Here is a 17,951-nt window from a genome sequence, read left to right on the forward strand (position 1 = left end):
CCTTGAGTGGAAGCCTGGCTGCCAGAGCTGCCCACTACCACCACGCTCCAGGCATTGCCTTCTGTCCTCCAGCAGTGTGGAGGGCTCCCAGAGCAGGGATCCCCCCTCAGGAGGACCTCCAGTCCCCCTTTTGTCTTCCTCCTGCTTCCCTTCGTTCAGGAACCTGGGGTCGGGGGGCACTTCTGCTCTCAGCCCGAGGCTTGTGTCTGAGCCCAGCGCGTCCAGGCCCCTTGACATCTAGGAATGAGCTTCCTTCTGACCCGCTCCGGACTGTGTGCCCCTGTTTAAAGGAGGCTCCAGCCTGTGTGGCAGGGAGACTCTGTAGGCCAGTGACACGGGCCCCCAGGCCTGCAGCATCTACTGTCCTTGGGCCACGTCGCTAGTCAAGCTCACCATCACGAAAAACCCCTGAAGCCACTTTCACATTTACAGAAGTGAAGCCAAAACGCTCTGTCTGAGCTTGTGTTTCTCCAGTGTGTCTTCTGCCTTATGTGGACCTGATTCATGGGGTTGCAAAGAGTCAGACACAACTGAGCAACTGAACTGAACTGAACATGGATGTATGTTAGATTTCAATTCTTGAGATCGGATCTGTGTTTGCCACATATTAAGACAGTTCCCTGCCCTGATCTCCGTCATGTACAAGAATAATACGACCGCCACTTGCATTCACCTCCCCGTGAGACGAGAGCCCTTCCTCGTGGACACCCGCCTTGGGTTGGGGGCGTCTCTGCACCTTTCCCACGCAGCTGGGGTGCATTTGTCCACAGAGAGATAGGAACTTCCCCCACACACGGAGAGAAAATTCACACATGCTTGAATCTGCTGAGCCAGTGGCTGATGTGTGGCCCACTGGGTCTCACCTCCACCCCCGGCTCCCCTCTCACTTGCCACAGACCTTTCTGTGACCGTCTGGCCTTGAATTCCTCCCCCTCCCCTCCTCCCCCAAGTGCAGGCAGCTTCCAGATCTGCATCCCCAGCATGTGCCTGCTGGCTCCTGTGACTCCATGTGTTTCCATGTGACTCCAACCCTCTGTCCAGTCCCCGTGATTTACTCTCCCCTGACCTTGCTCAGGGATCTGGGGACCCCCAAATTGGGGGGCTTCCTATTTTTTTTTCATAAAACTAGAAAATCACACGATACTGAATTTTATTCTTTGCACTTAGCCTGTTGTGGTGCTGAATACATCTACATAAAACCATACCAGAGGATCCACAGTGATCGGAGGGTAATTTACAAAACGGATCTCAGGCCTTTTCAGCCTCCTGGTTTCTTGAGTCTATGAATACAGTTCTCAGAGAAAATGTCACTTGGCAGAAAATGACAAAGTCCCGCCTTCATGGACTACTGTCAGATGAGTGTCAAGACCTGTGGCGTCAGGGCATCTGTGAGATTTAAGATGACATCCGTTCCTCACTTCCCATTCCCACTGTTCTCATCCTGTTCACTCCTGACGCGCTTTACCTGTGCCGCCCACAGTCTGCCTCCGGGACCGGCTGTGGGTCCTGATGGCAGAGAGCCATCTCTTTACCCCCTCAATTCTCTCAAAGCTCCAGTTGGGCCGGTGCTGACAATCTCCAGTTTTACAGATGAGGAAACTGAGGTACAGAGCAGGTACATGCGTTGTACCAGATCTCAGCATTTATAAAGAATGGAACTGAGATTCCAAACCAGGAATTCTGATTTCAGGGTCCCAGCTCTGAGCTTGCCAATCACGAGAACTGTGTTGAGTCCAACCAGCTTGTTCCTAGCACAGGCTTTCTCAGACTCCAGTGGAAGTGGATGTGTCCAAGGGGGTGGGTTCGGGGTGGGTCTCGTTCAGTGGGTCTGAGGTGGACCCCAAAGTCTGCTCTTGCCAGCACGTTCTCAGGGACTTGCTTTTGGTCCAGGGACCATAGTGGGAGAACCACTGATTCACAACGCCGATCAAAAACTTTGTAGTCGTGGTTGCTGTCTATCTCATTGATTATTTTACTTGGTACAATTTACCTCCTTCCTCTTGTTCATCTGTAGAGACTGTGAGGAACACGAGGGCTTTCAGTGTAACCGCAGTTTCTCCTGGTCCTCACAGTGTTGGACTCAGCCATCCCTTATCAGTCATTGTTTCAGAAGAGTGCAAACCAAATATCTGTTTTCTTTACCAAGAAAAACACACGAATGACAGAAATAATGACCCTAAATGTGATGCTGAGGAAGCAACAATGCAAAGTGGACAGTGGTTATTGTATCATAACCGAGAGCCCTTCACCTCCCCTGCTCCCCCTCCCCATGCCCACACATGAGTCTTTCTTTCTGAAAAGCTAGTACAGATCTGTTTACATTCACAGACCATCCCAGTCAACCCTTGAGCAACTGGAAGAACCCTCAGGCTCGTGGCCCTACTTTAGGATACAGGTTTTATTATCACTACAGAATAAGAAGGGTTTAGAGTGGTCATGTGCCAAAGAAACAGACAAAATTCTTTCAGGAATCTGCAGACAGAAATCTGAGGGTGTGTTTGCTGAGTTTTGTCCCCACATTTATTAACACATGAATGAATGAAGGAAAGGAAGCTTATGGTTATCCTTATGCTTAAGGGGACTTTCTCAGCTAGATAAGCACTTCTCAGGGGGTTTTGCCAAACAAGGGCCCCCACCCGTGTGGGCTGGATTACTTGACGATCACTTATCTTCTGGGATCAGGGGTTCTGCTGGCTCACAGGGTGTTGGACTTGGCCTCTGGTCACTCCAGAGGGGCTGTCACGGTGGACCTGGTGACCTTACCCTGTGAAAGCCCCCCATGCCCCCCAATCTAAAGTGAGAATTTATAAATAGCTTTTCCACACATCTTCACCCTCTGCCATTTGGACCTACAGAAAGGGCAGGCAATTGACCCAGCCCCGAGATGCTGACTGCCACACGTCACAGCCCCCTGTGGGCGGACGGGTCCAGGCCGGGCTGCTGTCCCCCGGGATAAGGTGCTGAGAACCTCTGTTTGGAAGCTGTCGCTCCCACTGGGTCGCTTCGCTGCTGGGCGGTGCTGTTCTGTTTTTGCCTGACACTGAGCGGCCCCTGTGTTGTATTGTCTCTTTCAGCCGGTAATGTTAAAGTAGAGACTCAGAGTGATGAAGAGAATGGGCGTGCCTGTGAAGTGAATGGGGAAGAGTGTGCGGAGGACTTGCGGATGCTCGATGCCTCCGGAGAGAAAATGAATGGCTCGCACAGTGTCCAAGGCAGCAAAGCTTTGTCAGGAGCTGGAGGCATTCGACTTCCTAACGGCAAACTAAAGTGTGATGTCTGTGGGATCATTTGCATCGGCCCCAATGTGCTCATGGTCCACAAGAGAAGCCACACTGGTAAGGCCTGGCGTAGCTCCTCCTTCGGTGGCCCGGAGGGGCCCGCGGTGTGTCGCAGAGGGCAAGGCCCCTCCCGGCCGAGTGTCCTGAGCGAGGTGTAGCCTCCCTGTTCATCCAGAAGGATTTCTAAACATGCACCAATTCGATCCTCTAAACTAAAGCTATAAACAGAAAGGTAAAGGTAACAGGTGTGCAAGTTCTGACAAGGGCCTGAGGTTCTGCTCGCTAAATAGGGGCGGCGGGGCTGTGCCAGATGGTCCACCCATAAGAAAACCAAACAGAGTAAGAGACTGATGCCCTGAAATCCACTCCTCAGATTGTCCACCGAGAAACCAGGAATGGGAGATGCATGTGGGGGGTATTCGTACTAACAGGACTTGATTCTTAGAAACACTCATTGAATCCTGATGGAATAGCAGCAAAGTGTAGTCTTTTAGAAAGACTTTGTTTTCAGAAGGCTTCTCCTCCCAGGCGACACTCCCACCGAGATGGTTTGGTTGCCACCAGCTCCCATATGAGGGCTTCCCTGGTGGCTCAGACCGTAAAGACTCTGCCTGCAATGCAGGAGACCCTCTCAAATTGGTAAAGAATTTAATACCTAAACCCCCGACCTAGCGGATGTGGGGGATGGAGGCTTTGGCAGCAGAAGAGAAAGTATTCTGGATCCAGAAATGAAGGAGTGCAAACTGAAGGCTGCACCCAAGCTCCTGACATGTTCCCACACTGGGGGCTGGAGACAAAAGGTCTACATTCTGCCCCGCCCGGGTGCCCCGAGTGCAGTCATGGCGGACGACCAGTCACGTGCTTCCCCACCGGAAGTGTCGCGAGCGGCCCTAAAGAGTCTTCAAAATAAAATATTAACAGGGCACACCTTACCTTTAACGGCATGCATAGTCTTTAGAACCGAATAGAAACTTTACTCTTCTGCTCTAAAGGTGGAAAAAGCATAATAAATGTGCCAACTCCAGTGATCACTGAAAGTTCGGACATAAACATAACCTGAGCCCCTGCTGCCCAGGGGTACTGGCGAGGGGCTGTGGTTAGGGTTAGGGTTAGGCTATCTTAAAGCCAGGGTCTTCCACCGTTCTCCACAAGAGGAGACTAGCAAACTGGCAAAACAGCAGACTGAGAAGGCAAAGTGAGTTTCGTAATCTAGCTCAGGGAAGTGAGGAAGAAGATGAACATCGCGACCTCATGTGATTCTTCCCTGGGCCACACACTTATCTGAGTATCAAAAATGGAGCAGGAACTCAGAAAATTCGTGGAGCAAAACAGCTGGGTTGTAAGGAAATGCGGATCTTTGTAGAGTTGTCATTTGTATATTTGAATCAGGCAGTTCCCAAAATGATTTTTGGTTGTCATCCATCTGGAAAAACTGTATAATATGTCTACTTTCAATCAACATTCATTTTCGATAAAAACTTAACTTATACAGTTTAGCAAACTTTGTTTTCCCTAATGTGCCTGGCAATCCCCCAATTATCCCATGAACAATCCCCAGCACATCTAGCCCTAAGGGAAGCTCACAGGAGAGTAGTCGGGAGGTGGAAATTAAAGTGAACATAAGTTATGTGGTGAGAGACCCCTTACAGGATGCACTGGGACCCATGTTAATTCATTCCTGGCAGAGAAATAGACCTCACAAATGAATTACTTTCCTGTAAATCAAGTAAAACCTCACTATACAGTGAAAGTTCTCTTCAATAAATATTTGATAACTGAATGAAATGCTGGCATACTAAATGGCCAGATTATAATGACTGCCTGCCCTGGTAAAAAGAATAATTGCATTTAATGATAAACCTTCCAAGTATAGATATGCAGAGTAGACTGTCTGTTTGCTGCCCACTTCTGCCCACAAATAATGGCTACGTGCCAGATAAGCACCAACACATGGAGTGTGTCGCTAACGGAACAGTTCATTCCAAAAAGAGGGACTTAGAGACCATCAGCTGTATGATTCCAGCTTGATTTCTATTAAAAAGGAAAAAACAAAACCTGAAACAAGGAACTCCTGGATTGCCTTCATGATGCTTTTCTGCTTTGCATAGATGTAGTGGTAGGTTGGTATTTATAGAAATAGCAACATGTTGGCCAAACTAGGTTTGGGTAGACACACTACAAAGTATCCGCATTCGTGGGGTCAGAGGGGAATGTATCAGAAAGGCAGGCTTTGCTAATCCCCAGCCCTGCCCCGAATTCCCTAAAAGCAGCATTTCCCAAAGGTAAAGTTCACCGGAGGTCCTGTGAAAATGCAGACAGGAGTCCAGACCCAGAGGATGCTGGGAGCTGGAGCAGGGACCCAGACTGTCTGTAGGTGGCTCAAGGCGCAGCTTATAGTGAACCGGAAACTGCCACTTCAGAGGGCCCTTCATCGGGGAGCCTGGACTTGCACCTGCTGTCACCCAGTGGGCTGGGCACACCGGGTTTCCTTCTGGAAGACTCGCCTGCCCAAGGCCACCGCCCTCATCACCAGCACCACGAGGGCTGTGGCTGCCTTCATCTGAGTGGTCCGCTGATGCCGTCATTTCGCTTCCCCGGTTTTGCTGCTCAATTTCATTTTTTTTAACTCAAACATCATAGTAACACCTTCCTGCCAACCTCAGAGGGCTCCCGGGAGAATCAGAGGGAGGCTGTTAGGAGAGGAGTGTGTAATGCAGGGAGAACCCCACCATGCAGATGTGTAGCATCCTGGTTCTAAATGATAGGGTTTTTAATGGGAAGCATCAATAAAAATGTCTGAATTGTGGTTATCCTGTCCAGCCCTGTGCCCGCTCTGTGCCCATCTGTAGGTGAAAAGGTGCAACCATTAGGCTTTGTAAACATAGCCTCACATTGGCTGCTGGGCTTCCCAGGTGGCTCAGTGACAAAGAATCCACCTGCCAACCAGGAGACTTGGGTCAATCCCCAGATCAGGAAGATGCCCTGGAGAAGGAAATGGCAACCACTCCAGTATCCTCGCCTGGAAAAATCCCATGAACAGAGGAGCCTGGTGGACTGGAGTCCATGGGGTTGTCCATGGCTCAGTGACTAAACAGCGGTAGCAGCAGCATGCTGATTGCTGATCCAAGGCATGACTGCAGTAAGCCCAGGCAAATCCTTATGGTTCAATATATTTATAAATTCACTTTCTTCGGATACAGGATCAGAAATTTTATGATGTAGGTGTCCATGGACTTTCTTTTTGACCCAATCAAATTATGAAAAAAAGCTTAGGCGTTCTTCAGAGAGTCCCTGAAATGACAGATTACAGAGTCAGTGAGATTACAGACTAAATTTTGAATTAATGATACAAAACTCCTCATCCCAATTAAATAAAAGGGAGTACAGCCTTGGAGGAACTTGGGCTCACTCGCCATCAGCTGCATGCTGTAGGGGCAAGCAGTTGGCAGTGGCAGCAGAAGGACCAGGTATCATGAGCTGAGTTCTGCCCTCTGGCTCCAGGGCCCTTTCCTGCTAACACCTCCAAAGGGAAGCCACATTGAGTTGAATTTCGTGTCATGGCTTCAGGGAATGCTCTCTTCCAGTCCCCAGGCCCCATGTTACATATTCATGCTGGCACAACAGTCAGAAACAAATAGATTTCCAGGAAAGCTTGCCAGTGGAATTAAGACACCAGGCCCAGCAGGCTACATGAGAGCAAATTAGAAGACAAATTTCACTCTCGAAGTCATGGCCCCTGTCTTTCCTGCCTGCCCTGTTCTGCTGGAGGGATTCATGACTGTAACCATCTGTCCTTTCTCTGCTGACAACACTGGCTGGATGGCAGTGTTCCCTGCATCCTTTCAGACCTCAGGAGAAGCCAGGCGCCCAGCACCTCATCAGCATAGAGGGGGCATGTCACATGGGCACGGGTCACACCGAGGCACGTTGGTCACCAGGAACGGTCCACATCCTTGTCATGATCATGTTCATGGCATTGGACCGCCTAGCTCTCCAGAACACTCACCCTAAGGGTCCGCCCTGCCGGTCACCCTGACTCTTCTTCCTTCTTCCATCTGCTTGGAGCTAAAGACCGCAGTCACACACACACTGTGGGGGAAGGCCCTGAAGTGTTTCTAGTCGAAAATTAACAATGTCTATTAGATGCTCCTTGGTTCTGCTGGCTACTAGCTGTTGTAACCTCCTCATCTAGTGTGGGCTTGTAACTCAGAGACTGAGGAAGTGTTACTTTTACCATCACCTTTCCACCTGCTGGACTTCCTCTGCTCAGTCAGATCCAATCTAGATACAGACTTTGGAAAATTACGAATATATTGTTATTGTCAGGATTCCAAATGGTCTATAACTGAATATCATTGTAAGTTCGCTTCAGTTTTTCCAGTAGCACATCTATCCCTCCCACTTAAGAATGATGATAATCTTGAAATTCAGATGCCAACACAGGCTTCTAAATTTAATCTGGTGTAGATATAGTACCAGATGCACTTCTGATCGCTCTTGATAAGTGCCGTCTTGTTCACCAAAATCATGCAGATCGATTGGGAAAATTGTTAAAATACATTTTAACACATTCTTCTTCCCTAAGGTAAAGTTGTTACTAGGAAGTGCATTTTCATGGTATCTCAATACCAGATATCATGGTCATACAAAGCCTTTTGTCTAAAAAAAAAAAAAGCACTTTTTAAAGAGTTTTGATGTTTACTTAAACATGACAAATGTATCCCTGTTTTAAGTGAGAGTTAAATATTCACTGATTTTAGATTCTGAGACCTGTGACTAGTCAATAGCATATTTCTTGACCGCAGCGGCCTGTCCATCCCGTTGTTGGACTCAGAGTCTGGGGACATGAGCTGACGCACAGCAGAGAGCTCAGTGGGTTTTTTGTTTTGTTCTGTTGTTTTTGTGACCACTCCAGCGGTTCTGCTCCCGAAAGAGTTCTCAATAATAACTGAATTTCATCTCTTAGAATATCTGTACTGAAAATAGAACTGACTTCAATAGATACAGATAGACTTCATACTGGCTTCAAGGTTGCAGGATTAGGAGGCAAAGGAAAAAGCCAGAACCCTCAGTGCAGCTCAGATTTTGACAGAGATTAAGGACTTCTCTTTGGATGATGGAAACCGTCCCTCCAGTTTCTCAACTTCTCATTTTATTCAGTCTTTCTCCTTCTCTCCCTCCCACCCTCACACTCTGTCTGTCTCTTTCCTGATTTGCCTGCATAGGGACAGACAGGTAATGGAGAAGAAATTGAAAGGGAAAATACAGGGAAAATGTAAATGAAAAGAAGTTATTATAACTGTTATAATGAAGTGCCTTTCATTTAAATATAAGAATGTAACGCTGAAATGAACTTGTGATCCTGAAATGCATTTTTAATGAGTTTCCTTTTTATTTTGCTGCTTCAGTGGCATATTTTAAAGACCCTTTGAAAAAAGCCACATTAAAACCCCCACCAAATGCCACAACACGCAAAATTGGATATTGGTTTATTCCAAAACTGCTGATCAGGAAGAGTGGCTCTTCATCACAAAATGTTGCAGTCACTTTATTTAAATGAGTTTGAATTTGCATTGTGATGTGCCATTCTGATTTAGGGAAAAAAAATTAGATTTTCAGATCAAATTGACCCAACCAGTGAAGCGTTAAGGAACTGGCAGGTTTAGTCTGAAAGCCTCATGTTCTATCAAACCTGCAGCCGGTGGAAGTCACCAGGCCCGTGGGAAACAACTTTCTCGCCGTGTCCTCCTCTGTCCCCGCCGAGTTCCGCTCTCACCGCTCTCCTTCTTGTCCCCCCAGGAGAGAGACCGTTCCAGTGCAACCAGTGCGGGGCCTCCTTCACACAGAAAGGCAACTTGCTCCGGCATATCAAGCTGCACTCGGGGGAGAAGCCCTTCAAGTGCCACCTCTGCAACTACGCGTGTCGCCGGCGGGATGCCCTCACCGGCCACCTGAGGACACACTCCGGTAGGTCCCCTGGGTGGGCGCAGGTGGCTCAGCTCAGGGGCACCTGGCTCCCTGTTGGGCAGCCCTGTTCCCAGGGCCAGTCCCCTGGGCATTGGCTGCACCCAGTCAGAGCATCAGCTCCCTCCCGCCGTGTGCTCTGGTCTCCCAACAAACCAGAGGAGAAGGGTGGGGAAATATTACACACGCTCGTGCACACACACACACACACACGTCTCCTCTTAGAATATTTTAAGAGTCCTCCTCATCCCATTTTTCAGGTAAGTGGGTTTTTCTTTGCAAAGATTTTACCGGCTTGCCCTTGTCCTGAGTCTGCAGCCAATGCCCCGAAGTTTCCAAACACATCTCTCCATGATCGTTGTGAAGACACCCTCATTGCTGTTTAAGGCCGAGCATGTCGGGGGTCATCATGGGGATAGTCTTCTTTGCAAAGGTGTCGCCTGGTGCACCGCCAAATGGGCCCAAAGGGACCCAGTGTAGCAGTCACACCAGAGGCTGACTGAGGCCCCGGTGGGAGAGGCCAGTTTGGAGCTGTTACCAGAATGTTGTAAGCCCATCCAGGTAATTGGGGTCTCGGTGAGACGATGGTATCTGTGAATGCTCCACAGTATTTGGAGTGCTCCAGCCTGGGAGCACTGATTATACTAGATCTCCTGCCTCTATAGAAAATTCCTTGGTGTTCCATGATCCAGTGGCCCTGTCTTCTTCCAGGTCAGAGGAAGACAGGGTGAGACCTGTGTGCTGTCCCTGGGGGCATCTGACATCACGCCCTTCCCCTGCCCTCAGGGAGCTCACTGCCTAGACCAGCAGCTCCCCATCACCCCCAGGGCAGCACCTCAAAGAGGCCCCTGGCCCGGAGGAGGGGGTGCATGTCCTTGGAGAAGGTTGGCCTGGACTCAGGTGGTCTCTCCCCCATGGGAAGCAAGTGTAGTTAAGGCCAGGATCTGAAGCCTTCACACATTTGTCGAGCTCCCCAGGGAAGAGACAGCAAAGCCCCAGTGTGTACAGGTGCCACGATGCGTGTGAAGGGATGGCAGGGGCACAGGGAGGAGGCAGCGGGTCTCCAGGGAGGGGTTTCTGGGTTCACCTTTGGAAAAGTTCCCAGTGAACGTGTGGCTCTGTGAGTGGTCCTAGAAAGGGGCTGGGGGCATTTATGAGTATGGGGGGGATGTCCTCCCCAAGGGACTCATCGGAAGGCCATGGAGACAGTTGTGGGGGGCAGGCTGCTGGTCTGGTTCTCAAGTGCTCGGCCCAGCCATCTCTCCTTGTTCTGACCTCCTTCCTGACCATCAGCATAGAGGAGGCTCCTAGGTGCTCTTAGAAATCCAGGATGGTGTGGTGTGGGCGAGCATCCTAAAATCTCCTGAGAAAGGAGCCACTTGAAGCCAATGGCTCCTCCCACATCAGAAGATCAGTGGGTGACCCTGGGCCAGGGCCCTGCTGAGGGCTAGGAGGACTTTGCTGCAGGGGACAGGAAGACGGCATTTCCCCAAAGTGGGATGATGACACCGTGACAGTGAGCATTCTTGGATGCTTGCAACATGGATAATAAGGAGTGCATGTGTTGTCCCCTGAGAGGTGAAGGTTTACAGGGTCCCTATAGGCTTCAGAGGTGACAGTTACACCGTCTGTTTACAGAGCCCACCAGGAAGTCTGGGACAGAGCCACTTCACCAGTACCCTTCTGGTAGAGTCAAGCCAACACCATCAAAGTTGGTAGTGATGCTGCACTGGAGTTGGTAGGATACACAGAACCCCTTTGGTAGAAAAAGCAAAGACTCAGTCTTAGCTTGACACCTACCCTTGTCATCCCAGATCACTCTGGTTTGCAAAGAAATCTCTTCTGTGTATCAGTCGTGTGGTGAAATTAGAAACATCTAGTGCTGTGTTTTAGGTTATTCTGGCTCCATTCCTGCTTATTTCATTTGTGGCGTGATGGTGTCCTGCTCCAAGTATGGCTAACCATATAGATAGTCATAGGCTTTGGACAGTTTATTTCCATTAAGGATTCACTGATGAGCAAGTAGATAAAATTATAGGGGGAGAACTATCATTGATCCAGGGCTGCTGGTGATTCTGCCATCAGAAAGTGCCGCTGACACACAGCTCCTGGGGGAAGAAAGAAAACAACAGAGATTTAGGTTCTACAAGATGATTTCGTAGGAACAAAATGAAGACGTCAGCCTTTGTCTACAAACCTAAGTGAGGTTGTGTTCCATTCCATTGTGAAGTGGCCGCACTCCCATCCCACTAAAAACTGCCATCACCTTGGTGGCTTTCCCTGGCAACTGGTGTTGGCCTGAGATTCCGGCTATAGGACTTGTCCCATACTAATAAGAGGGTGGTCTGGAATGGTGTGTGGGGGGGTCCCCCTCCCTTCTTCTCTGCTTTCTTTGGAAGTTGCAAGCTTGGCTCCTGACCTTCCTTCCTACAAAATAGTGGGCTACACTTTAAGATACACTGTAGTTCAGTTGCTTCCAAGAACTGAAGTGTGTTCCAGAGTTAAAGTCAATCATATACTCAGACAGAAATGGGTATTCAGATAGAAATGGGTTTTCAGGCCACATGTACAGGAATTTGCTGAAGTTACAGTGTTTCCAGGAAAGGACATGGAGTGAGTTATCTTTATTCTATTAGTTTCTAAAGGGCATACTCAACAAAAAGTGCAGTTTTAAGCAACATTGTATATTTCAGTGTTGTTTCTCCGATGTTAGGGATACAGCACTCTCTCCAGATAAAGAATTATTCTTTTTCCCCACTAGTAAATGTTCCAGAAGTCAAATTTTGGTTTTCATCCTGGTTGTCTTAAACTGCAGCTTCTGTTCACCCAAGTAAGAGATTTAACCAATACAAACTTTGGTTAAGCCATTTCACCAAACATTCCTATGTGGATGGCATAGATTTTGACATAATACTCTCAAATATGTGAAATCTAACAATATGAGCAGGAAAGAATGAGAAGATTCTGGCTTTAGGATGGAAATTAATAGAATATCCTTTATCCATTTCATCTCCTAAAATGCTATCTATTATAATCTTTAAATGTAGGTATGATACGGATTTGTGCTAGTCTTTTCCCAAAATATCACTCAATAAAATTCGTGGAGAACTAAACTGTGTATAGAAGTACACTACTCAATACAGTAGCCACAAGCCATAGGTGCGATTTACTTTTTAATTACTTAAAATTAGAGTTCAAATTTCTGTTCTTAGTGGCACAGACCATACTTCAATCAGTGTTCACACATGGCTCATGGCTGCTGCATTGGACAGCTCAGGGGGAGAGCACTTCCTCCTTCATAGTGAATTCTGTTGGACAGGGTGCTCTTTTGAAAAGAAGCCACACTATTCTAAGGGTCTTTGAGGGGAGAAAATAGAGCTTTTCCAAGTTAGAACCAGAAAATACATTTTGGGAACAGAATGCTTATTTCATTAAAGTCTGTTTATCCACTGTGGTTTCTTCCAGACCTCAGATTATTAGTTTCAGACTAATTTAGGAGTTGAATTCACTTTGATTGCATTAAATCCGGCACCAATGTCATGCCAGACGTGGCCCGTGGTGTAGAAGTGGACAAGAGGCTGACTTGTGTATATTATCCTGCCAGCGTGGGTACATCTTCCGCACATCTCTGCCTTGGTGTTGGGCATCCCTGGTATCACACTGCAGTGGTTTGTTTTCTTCAGTTAAAAGACAGACTTCATGGTTTAAGTAGGAGAGAATTTGGTAGGCCGGACAGTGAACAAGTTAAAAAGGAAAAAAGGCGACAGGAGTTCTTGGTACACTCAGGAAACCCCTGATCACTCACATTTTTAAATTCAGTCATCGTAACTGAGTCCAAAATACTTTTAGCTCTCAAGAATGGAGGGGTTGTGTTTTTTTTTTATTTTTTTTGCCTTTTTGATAAGAAGTGTATTGCATGCCTTCCCACGACACGTATGGCCGCTCTTTAATCGGGGTCTCGAACTCCATTGTGTCTCCCGCAGTTGGTAAGCCTCACAAATGTGGATATTGTGGCCGAAGCTATAAACAGCGAAGCTCTTTAGAGGAACACAAAGAGCGCTGCCACAACTACTTGCAAAGCATGGGCCTCCCAGGCACGCTGTACCCAGGTAAGCTCCGAGGGCACAGGCTGCCTGCCGCGCGCCGCGCGCCCCCACCCGTGCGGGGGTGGAGGGGCGGCTCCGGCCACTCAAGTCTCACTAGCACTGCCTCCTGCTCCCCAGCCTTCCCAGACTTCCTCTCGCCAGGGAGCACGTGCTCATGAAACCCCTCCCTCCCAAAATCTGGATCAGCTTCTACGATCATCAGATCAGATCAGATCAGTCGCGCAGTCGTGTCCGACTCTGCGACTCCATGAATCGCAGCACGCCAGGCCTCCCTGTCCATCACCATAGCGACCCTTGAAAGTCTCAGGTTTTTACTTTTCTGTTTTTTTGTTTTTTTTTTTTTGATGGTTTTTTTTAACCTAGGAGTATAGATTGCTTCTTTGTGCTAAGATGTGAAATCTGGCTATAAAAATGATTTTTTTTTTTATGAAGTGGATCAAATAAGAGTGTTCAGGCCAAGTTTTGATTCATCAATGTTGGCACCTGCCTGGCACATGGGGAATTGAAAGACCCTGACTGTCTGTGGTCCTGCAGCTGGCACGGGATTCGAGGGAAACTTCTTTTTTCCCTCGTGCTCTGATGCTTTGCTGGGTATCTGTTGCATCTCAAGATGTTTGGCTCTGATCAGAGACAAGCTGAAGTGAAAGGTGTTAACAGAGAGAGTATGGAAAGGGCTGAATTTACTCAAGGGTACAGCAGTATTGTCAAAAGCACCTTTCTGATTTTCTAAGACATGAAATTTATGGATAGATCAGCTCAAGTTCACCCCTTTAAAACACTGCTCATTTAGCATGACTGCTGGAAAAATCCTTGTTGGATGGAGGTGTGCATACATATTAAGTCACTTCAGTCGTGTCTGACTCTCTGCGACGCTATGCAGTGTAGCCCAGCAGACTCCTCTGTCCATGGGATTCTCCAGGCAGCCATACTGACGTGGGCTGCCATGCCCTCCTCCAGGGGATCTTCCCAACCCAGGGACTGAACCCTCATCTCTTACATCTCCTGCATTGGCAGGCAAGTTCTTAACTACTAGCACCAGATGGAGGAGTAGATGTTAAATGAATAGTTGAGATTTTATCAAGCCTCATTCAGCTTTCTGACTTTAATAAATGGCTCATAAAGAAAAATCCACCAGGGAGCTCTCAGGTTATTAGTTTTAAATGTTAACATTTATTTTATTTTGTTATTGGGATTAGATACATATAACATGAGGCTTACTATCCTGTTTTTAAGTGGGGTGGTGGTTTTAGTTGCTAAGTCATGTCCGATTCTTGTGACACTATGGACTGTAGCCCACCAGGCTCCTCTGTCCATGGGATTCTCCAGGCAAGAATACCGGAGTGGGTTGCCATTTCCTTCTCCAGGGGGTCTTCCTGACCCAGGGATCAAACCCAGGCCTCCTGCACTGCTGGCAGATTCTTTACCGACTGAAAGGGAAGCCCCATTTTTAAGTGTGCTTCGGTGCTATTAAGCGAATTCAGTAATGCTCAGATTACTAATGGCAGCTGAGATCAGAGGAAAGAATAGTCAGCGTCAGAATAAAGTCCTAAAAATTGAGTAGTCTTGGCATCAAGGAGTAGGATGCTGTGGTCCTAGTACCATGTCCCCGCTGATCTGGGGTCAATCTGGGTCCAACATTTGATTTCACTGGGCCTTAATCTTCTCACCTGTAAAATGGGGAGACTGCATCAAGTTATCTTTTAGCTTCCTTCAAAGTCTAAGGTCTATTTCTAGAACATAAAGGCATTGTAGCTTAGTGGAAGAGAAGAAAGTAGATATTAATAATAATAATAATAATAATTTATCAGTTTGTGGCCAAACCCTCGAATAGGAGATTAAGGGATGAGAAGATGATTATAGTCCTTTAAAATAAAATGTAAATACTTGATATTGCATTTTTCGGTTAAAAAATGGGTATTGGAAGTCAGTGCTTTTAATGAATGATTAAATAAGTCATTTATCTACTCAACAAATATTTACTGAGGACATATTTTATACCATGCCAAGTCTACTGAAGATCAGTTCAGTTCAGTCACTCAGTCATCTCAGACTCTTTTCAACTCCATGGACTGAAGTATACAAGGCTTCTGTATCCATCACCAACTCCCAGAGCTTGCTCAAACTCATGTCCATCAAGTCGGTGATACCATCCAACCATCTCATCCTCTGTTGTCCCCTTCTCCTCCTGCCTTCAATCTTTCCCAGCATCAGGATCTTTTCCAATGAGTCAGTTCTTCGAATCAGGTGGCCAAAGTATTGGAGCTTCAGCTTCAGCATCAGTCCTTCCAGTGAATATTCAGGACTTTTTTCCTTTAGGATGGACTGGTTTGATCTTGCAGTCCAGGGGACTCTACTGAGATAGTAATCTGAATTTCCCTCCAAAACTGCACACATGGAATTGGGATGGCAAGATGATCCAGAGGCCCTGCAGGGCTCACAGGTTGCCTCCACTGTTTTCACGACTAAGCAGACAAGCCCTAACGTCCAGCGGGCTTCAAGGAGCTTCTCCTTCACCGAGACCTGGATGCAAGCTTTTTTTCTGACTCTGTTTCCGAATGCCTCTTAGGCTTGTCTCTTAGGTGGGAGTTAGGCAATTCCTGCCTGTCTGATCTCATGCAAAGGCTCTCAGCAGAGATCTGCATCATGCCCTCACCCGAATGCACACATTAGGGACTCCCTGGAGCTGGAGTCTCCTGTGTCCATGTCAACACACTTCTACATCAGGGATATATATATTACATAGTACCCTATGGTCAGAATTCATTTAGTCCTAAGATGTGAACTGATCCCCTTTGGGGGTCAGATGGTTTGGAATTCCACACGTGGCTTTTAGTCCTGTTCTCAGGAGATGAGAAAGCTTCTCGTGTGAACTTCATGCTGGTGGAGGATCCATAAAAGCCCTTTGAAGAAGGTCCTTCAAGGCTGCATCATGGCGCAGGCAGGCAGTAGGTGAGGGCCTCACTGGGCTGTGGCCGGTTGATCTATACTTTCTGTGCATTTCTCATGTGCATCCCTCCCACACCTCCTAGGACCAGGCCTCACAAGCATGCACATGGGCCCTGAAACAGGCTTGAACCCCTCCAGTCCACCTTAGGTTGAGGCCATTCTTTGGGCTTAGGTAAAGACAAAGCCTAGTTTATGAAACATGGCCAAGACTTAATTTTTCTGAATATGATTTTATTTATGAAGAAGCTTTCTGGTCATCTGCTATAATTTCCTAATGTCTTTATAGAAAACATAAGTTTCTCTTGAGCCTTTAGGTGCACAGATTGTGTTAGAAGCTTAGAAAGAAATGTATCAGTGGTCTGGGAGCTCTGGACTTGTGGTCCCTCACTGTGGTGGCTCTGAGGGTCTCAGGAGGCCCATAGTCTGGCAGAACGGAACCCCAGCTCAAGGTGCTGTAGGCACTCTGGGCAGGCTACAGAGTCTGTGTTTGCAGAAGAGGATGAGCACATCAGGAAGCATATTAGCTTGATCAGAAACACAACCAGTGCAATTGACTTCTGTGGGTTTTATTCATACCCCTCCTGTAAATCAGGATGTGGGCTATTATGTTTACCTATTTAATAAAAAACCCCACATTTCCAAGGCTAAAAAATCACATTTACCGGTGGTAATAACTGATTTGAAATATATTTTTTCAACGTGGCATTGATTGTGAAGCAATGAAAACATAAAATTTAGAAATAGGGATTTTCCTGGCAGTCCAGTGGTTAAGACTCTGAACTACCAGTGAAGGGAGCACAGATTCAATCCCTGGGTAGGGAACTAAGATCTCATTAAGCTTCATGGTACTGCAAAAAAAAAAAAAAAGGTTAAGAAAAAAATGCTTAGAAATGCTCAGAATTGCTTCTGGCCTCACAAGCTGTGATGGGGCCAGAAAACACAGGGGAGCCATGGGGGAGAAAGGCCTGGATGCTACACGTGTGTCTTCTGGGGTCATGGGATGTTTTTAGCACAAAATTGGTGTCAAATTTTGTCAATTTGTCAATCTTGTTGGAATAATATAAAGTGTATGTGGAAAAATAAAAGAGGAATTGGCATTTTTTAAGAAGAAAAGTAATGTCCAATGTTATATTAAAACATTGCTGTCAGCTGGACCTCTTTGAAGAACAGACAGATAAATCAATAATCCTATCCTATCCTAAGTCACTTCAGTCGTGTCCGACTCTGTGCAACCCCATAGATGGTAGCCCACCAGGCTCCCCTGTCCCTGGGATTCTCCAGGCAAGAACGCTGGAGTGGGTTGCCATTTCCTTCTCCTAAATCAATAATAGAAATGGATAAACCTTCCAGAGACCCTGTGATCAATCAGCATGTCCTATCTAAGAAAGGAAGGCACACAGAGGAGTGGGATTTCAATGAACTCTGCAGAACTGGTTTGGGAAGAATTGATTAGCCATTAGGAAGAAAATCAGTTTAGATTTTTAGCTTCTTGTGTATTAGGAGAAATTTCAAGGAGGTGAAAAATTGATATTTCCAAAACTCCAACCATAAAAACTAGTACACGGAGAGGCTATGCAGAATATATAGCTGTATCTTCAACTATGGAAAGAAAGGGATGACGTAGCAAAGCAACAATCAGCTAGAAGTACTCCCTAGA

General features: G+C 47.0%; 1 protein-coding gene across 13 annotated transcripts in view; it reads left to right on the plus strand.

The window, feature by feature from the left end:
- Positions 1 to 17,951, plus strand: part of IKZF1 (IKAROS family zinc finger 1) — a 99,762-nt gene that overhangs the window by 68,569 nt on the left and 13,242 nt on the right. For 6 of the 13 annotated variants that reach the window (XM_070369899.1, XM_070369897.1, XM_070369900.1 and 3 more), the window contains 3 exons: positions 3,075 to 3,335; positions 9,078 to 9,245; positions 13,226 to 13,351. In XM_070369899.1, the coding sequence (XP_070226000.1) occupies positions 3,075 to 3,335; positions 9,078 to 9,245; positions 13,226 to 13,351 (555 nt within the window). The remainder of the gene's footprint in view (positions 1 to 3,074; positions 3,336 to 9,077; positions 9,246 to 13,225; positions 13,352 to 17,951) is intronic. The other 7 variants (XM_070369901.1, XM_070369903.1, XM_005909956.3 and 4 more) reach the window with 3 other exon arrangements.

Source organism: Bos mutus, chromosome 4 (assembly GCF_027580195.1).
Source record: "Bos mutus isolate GX-2022 chromosome 4, NWIPB_WYAK_1.1, whole genome shotgun sequence".
Classification (NCBI taxonomy): domain Eukaryota; kingdom Metazoa; phylum Chordata; class Mammalia; order Artiodactyla; family Bovidae; genus Bos; species Bos mutus.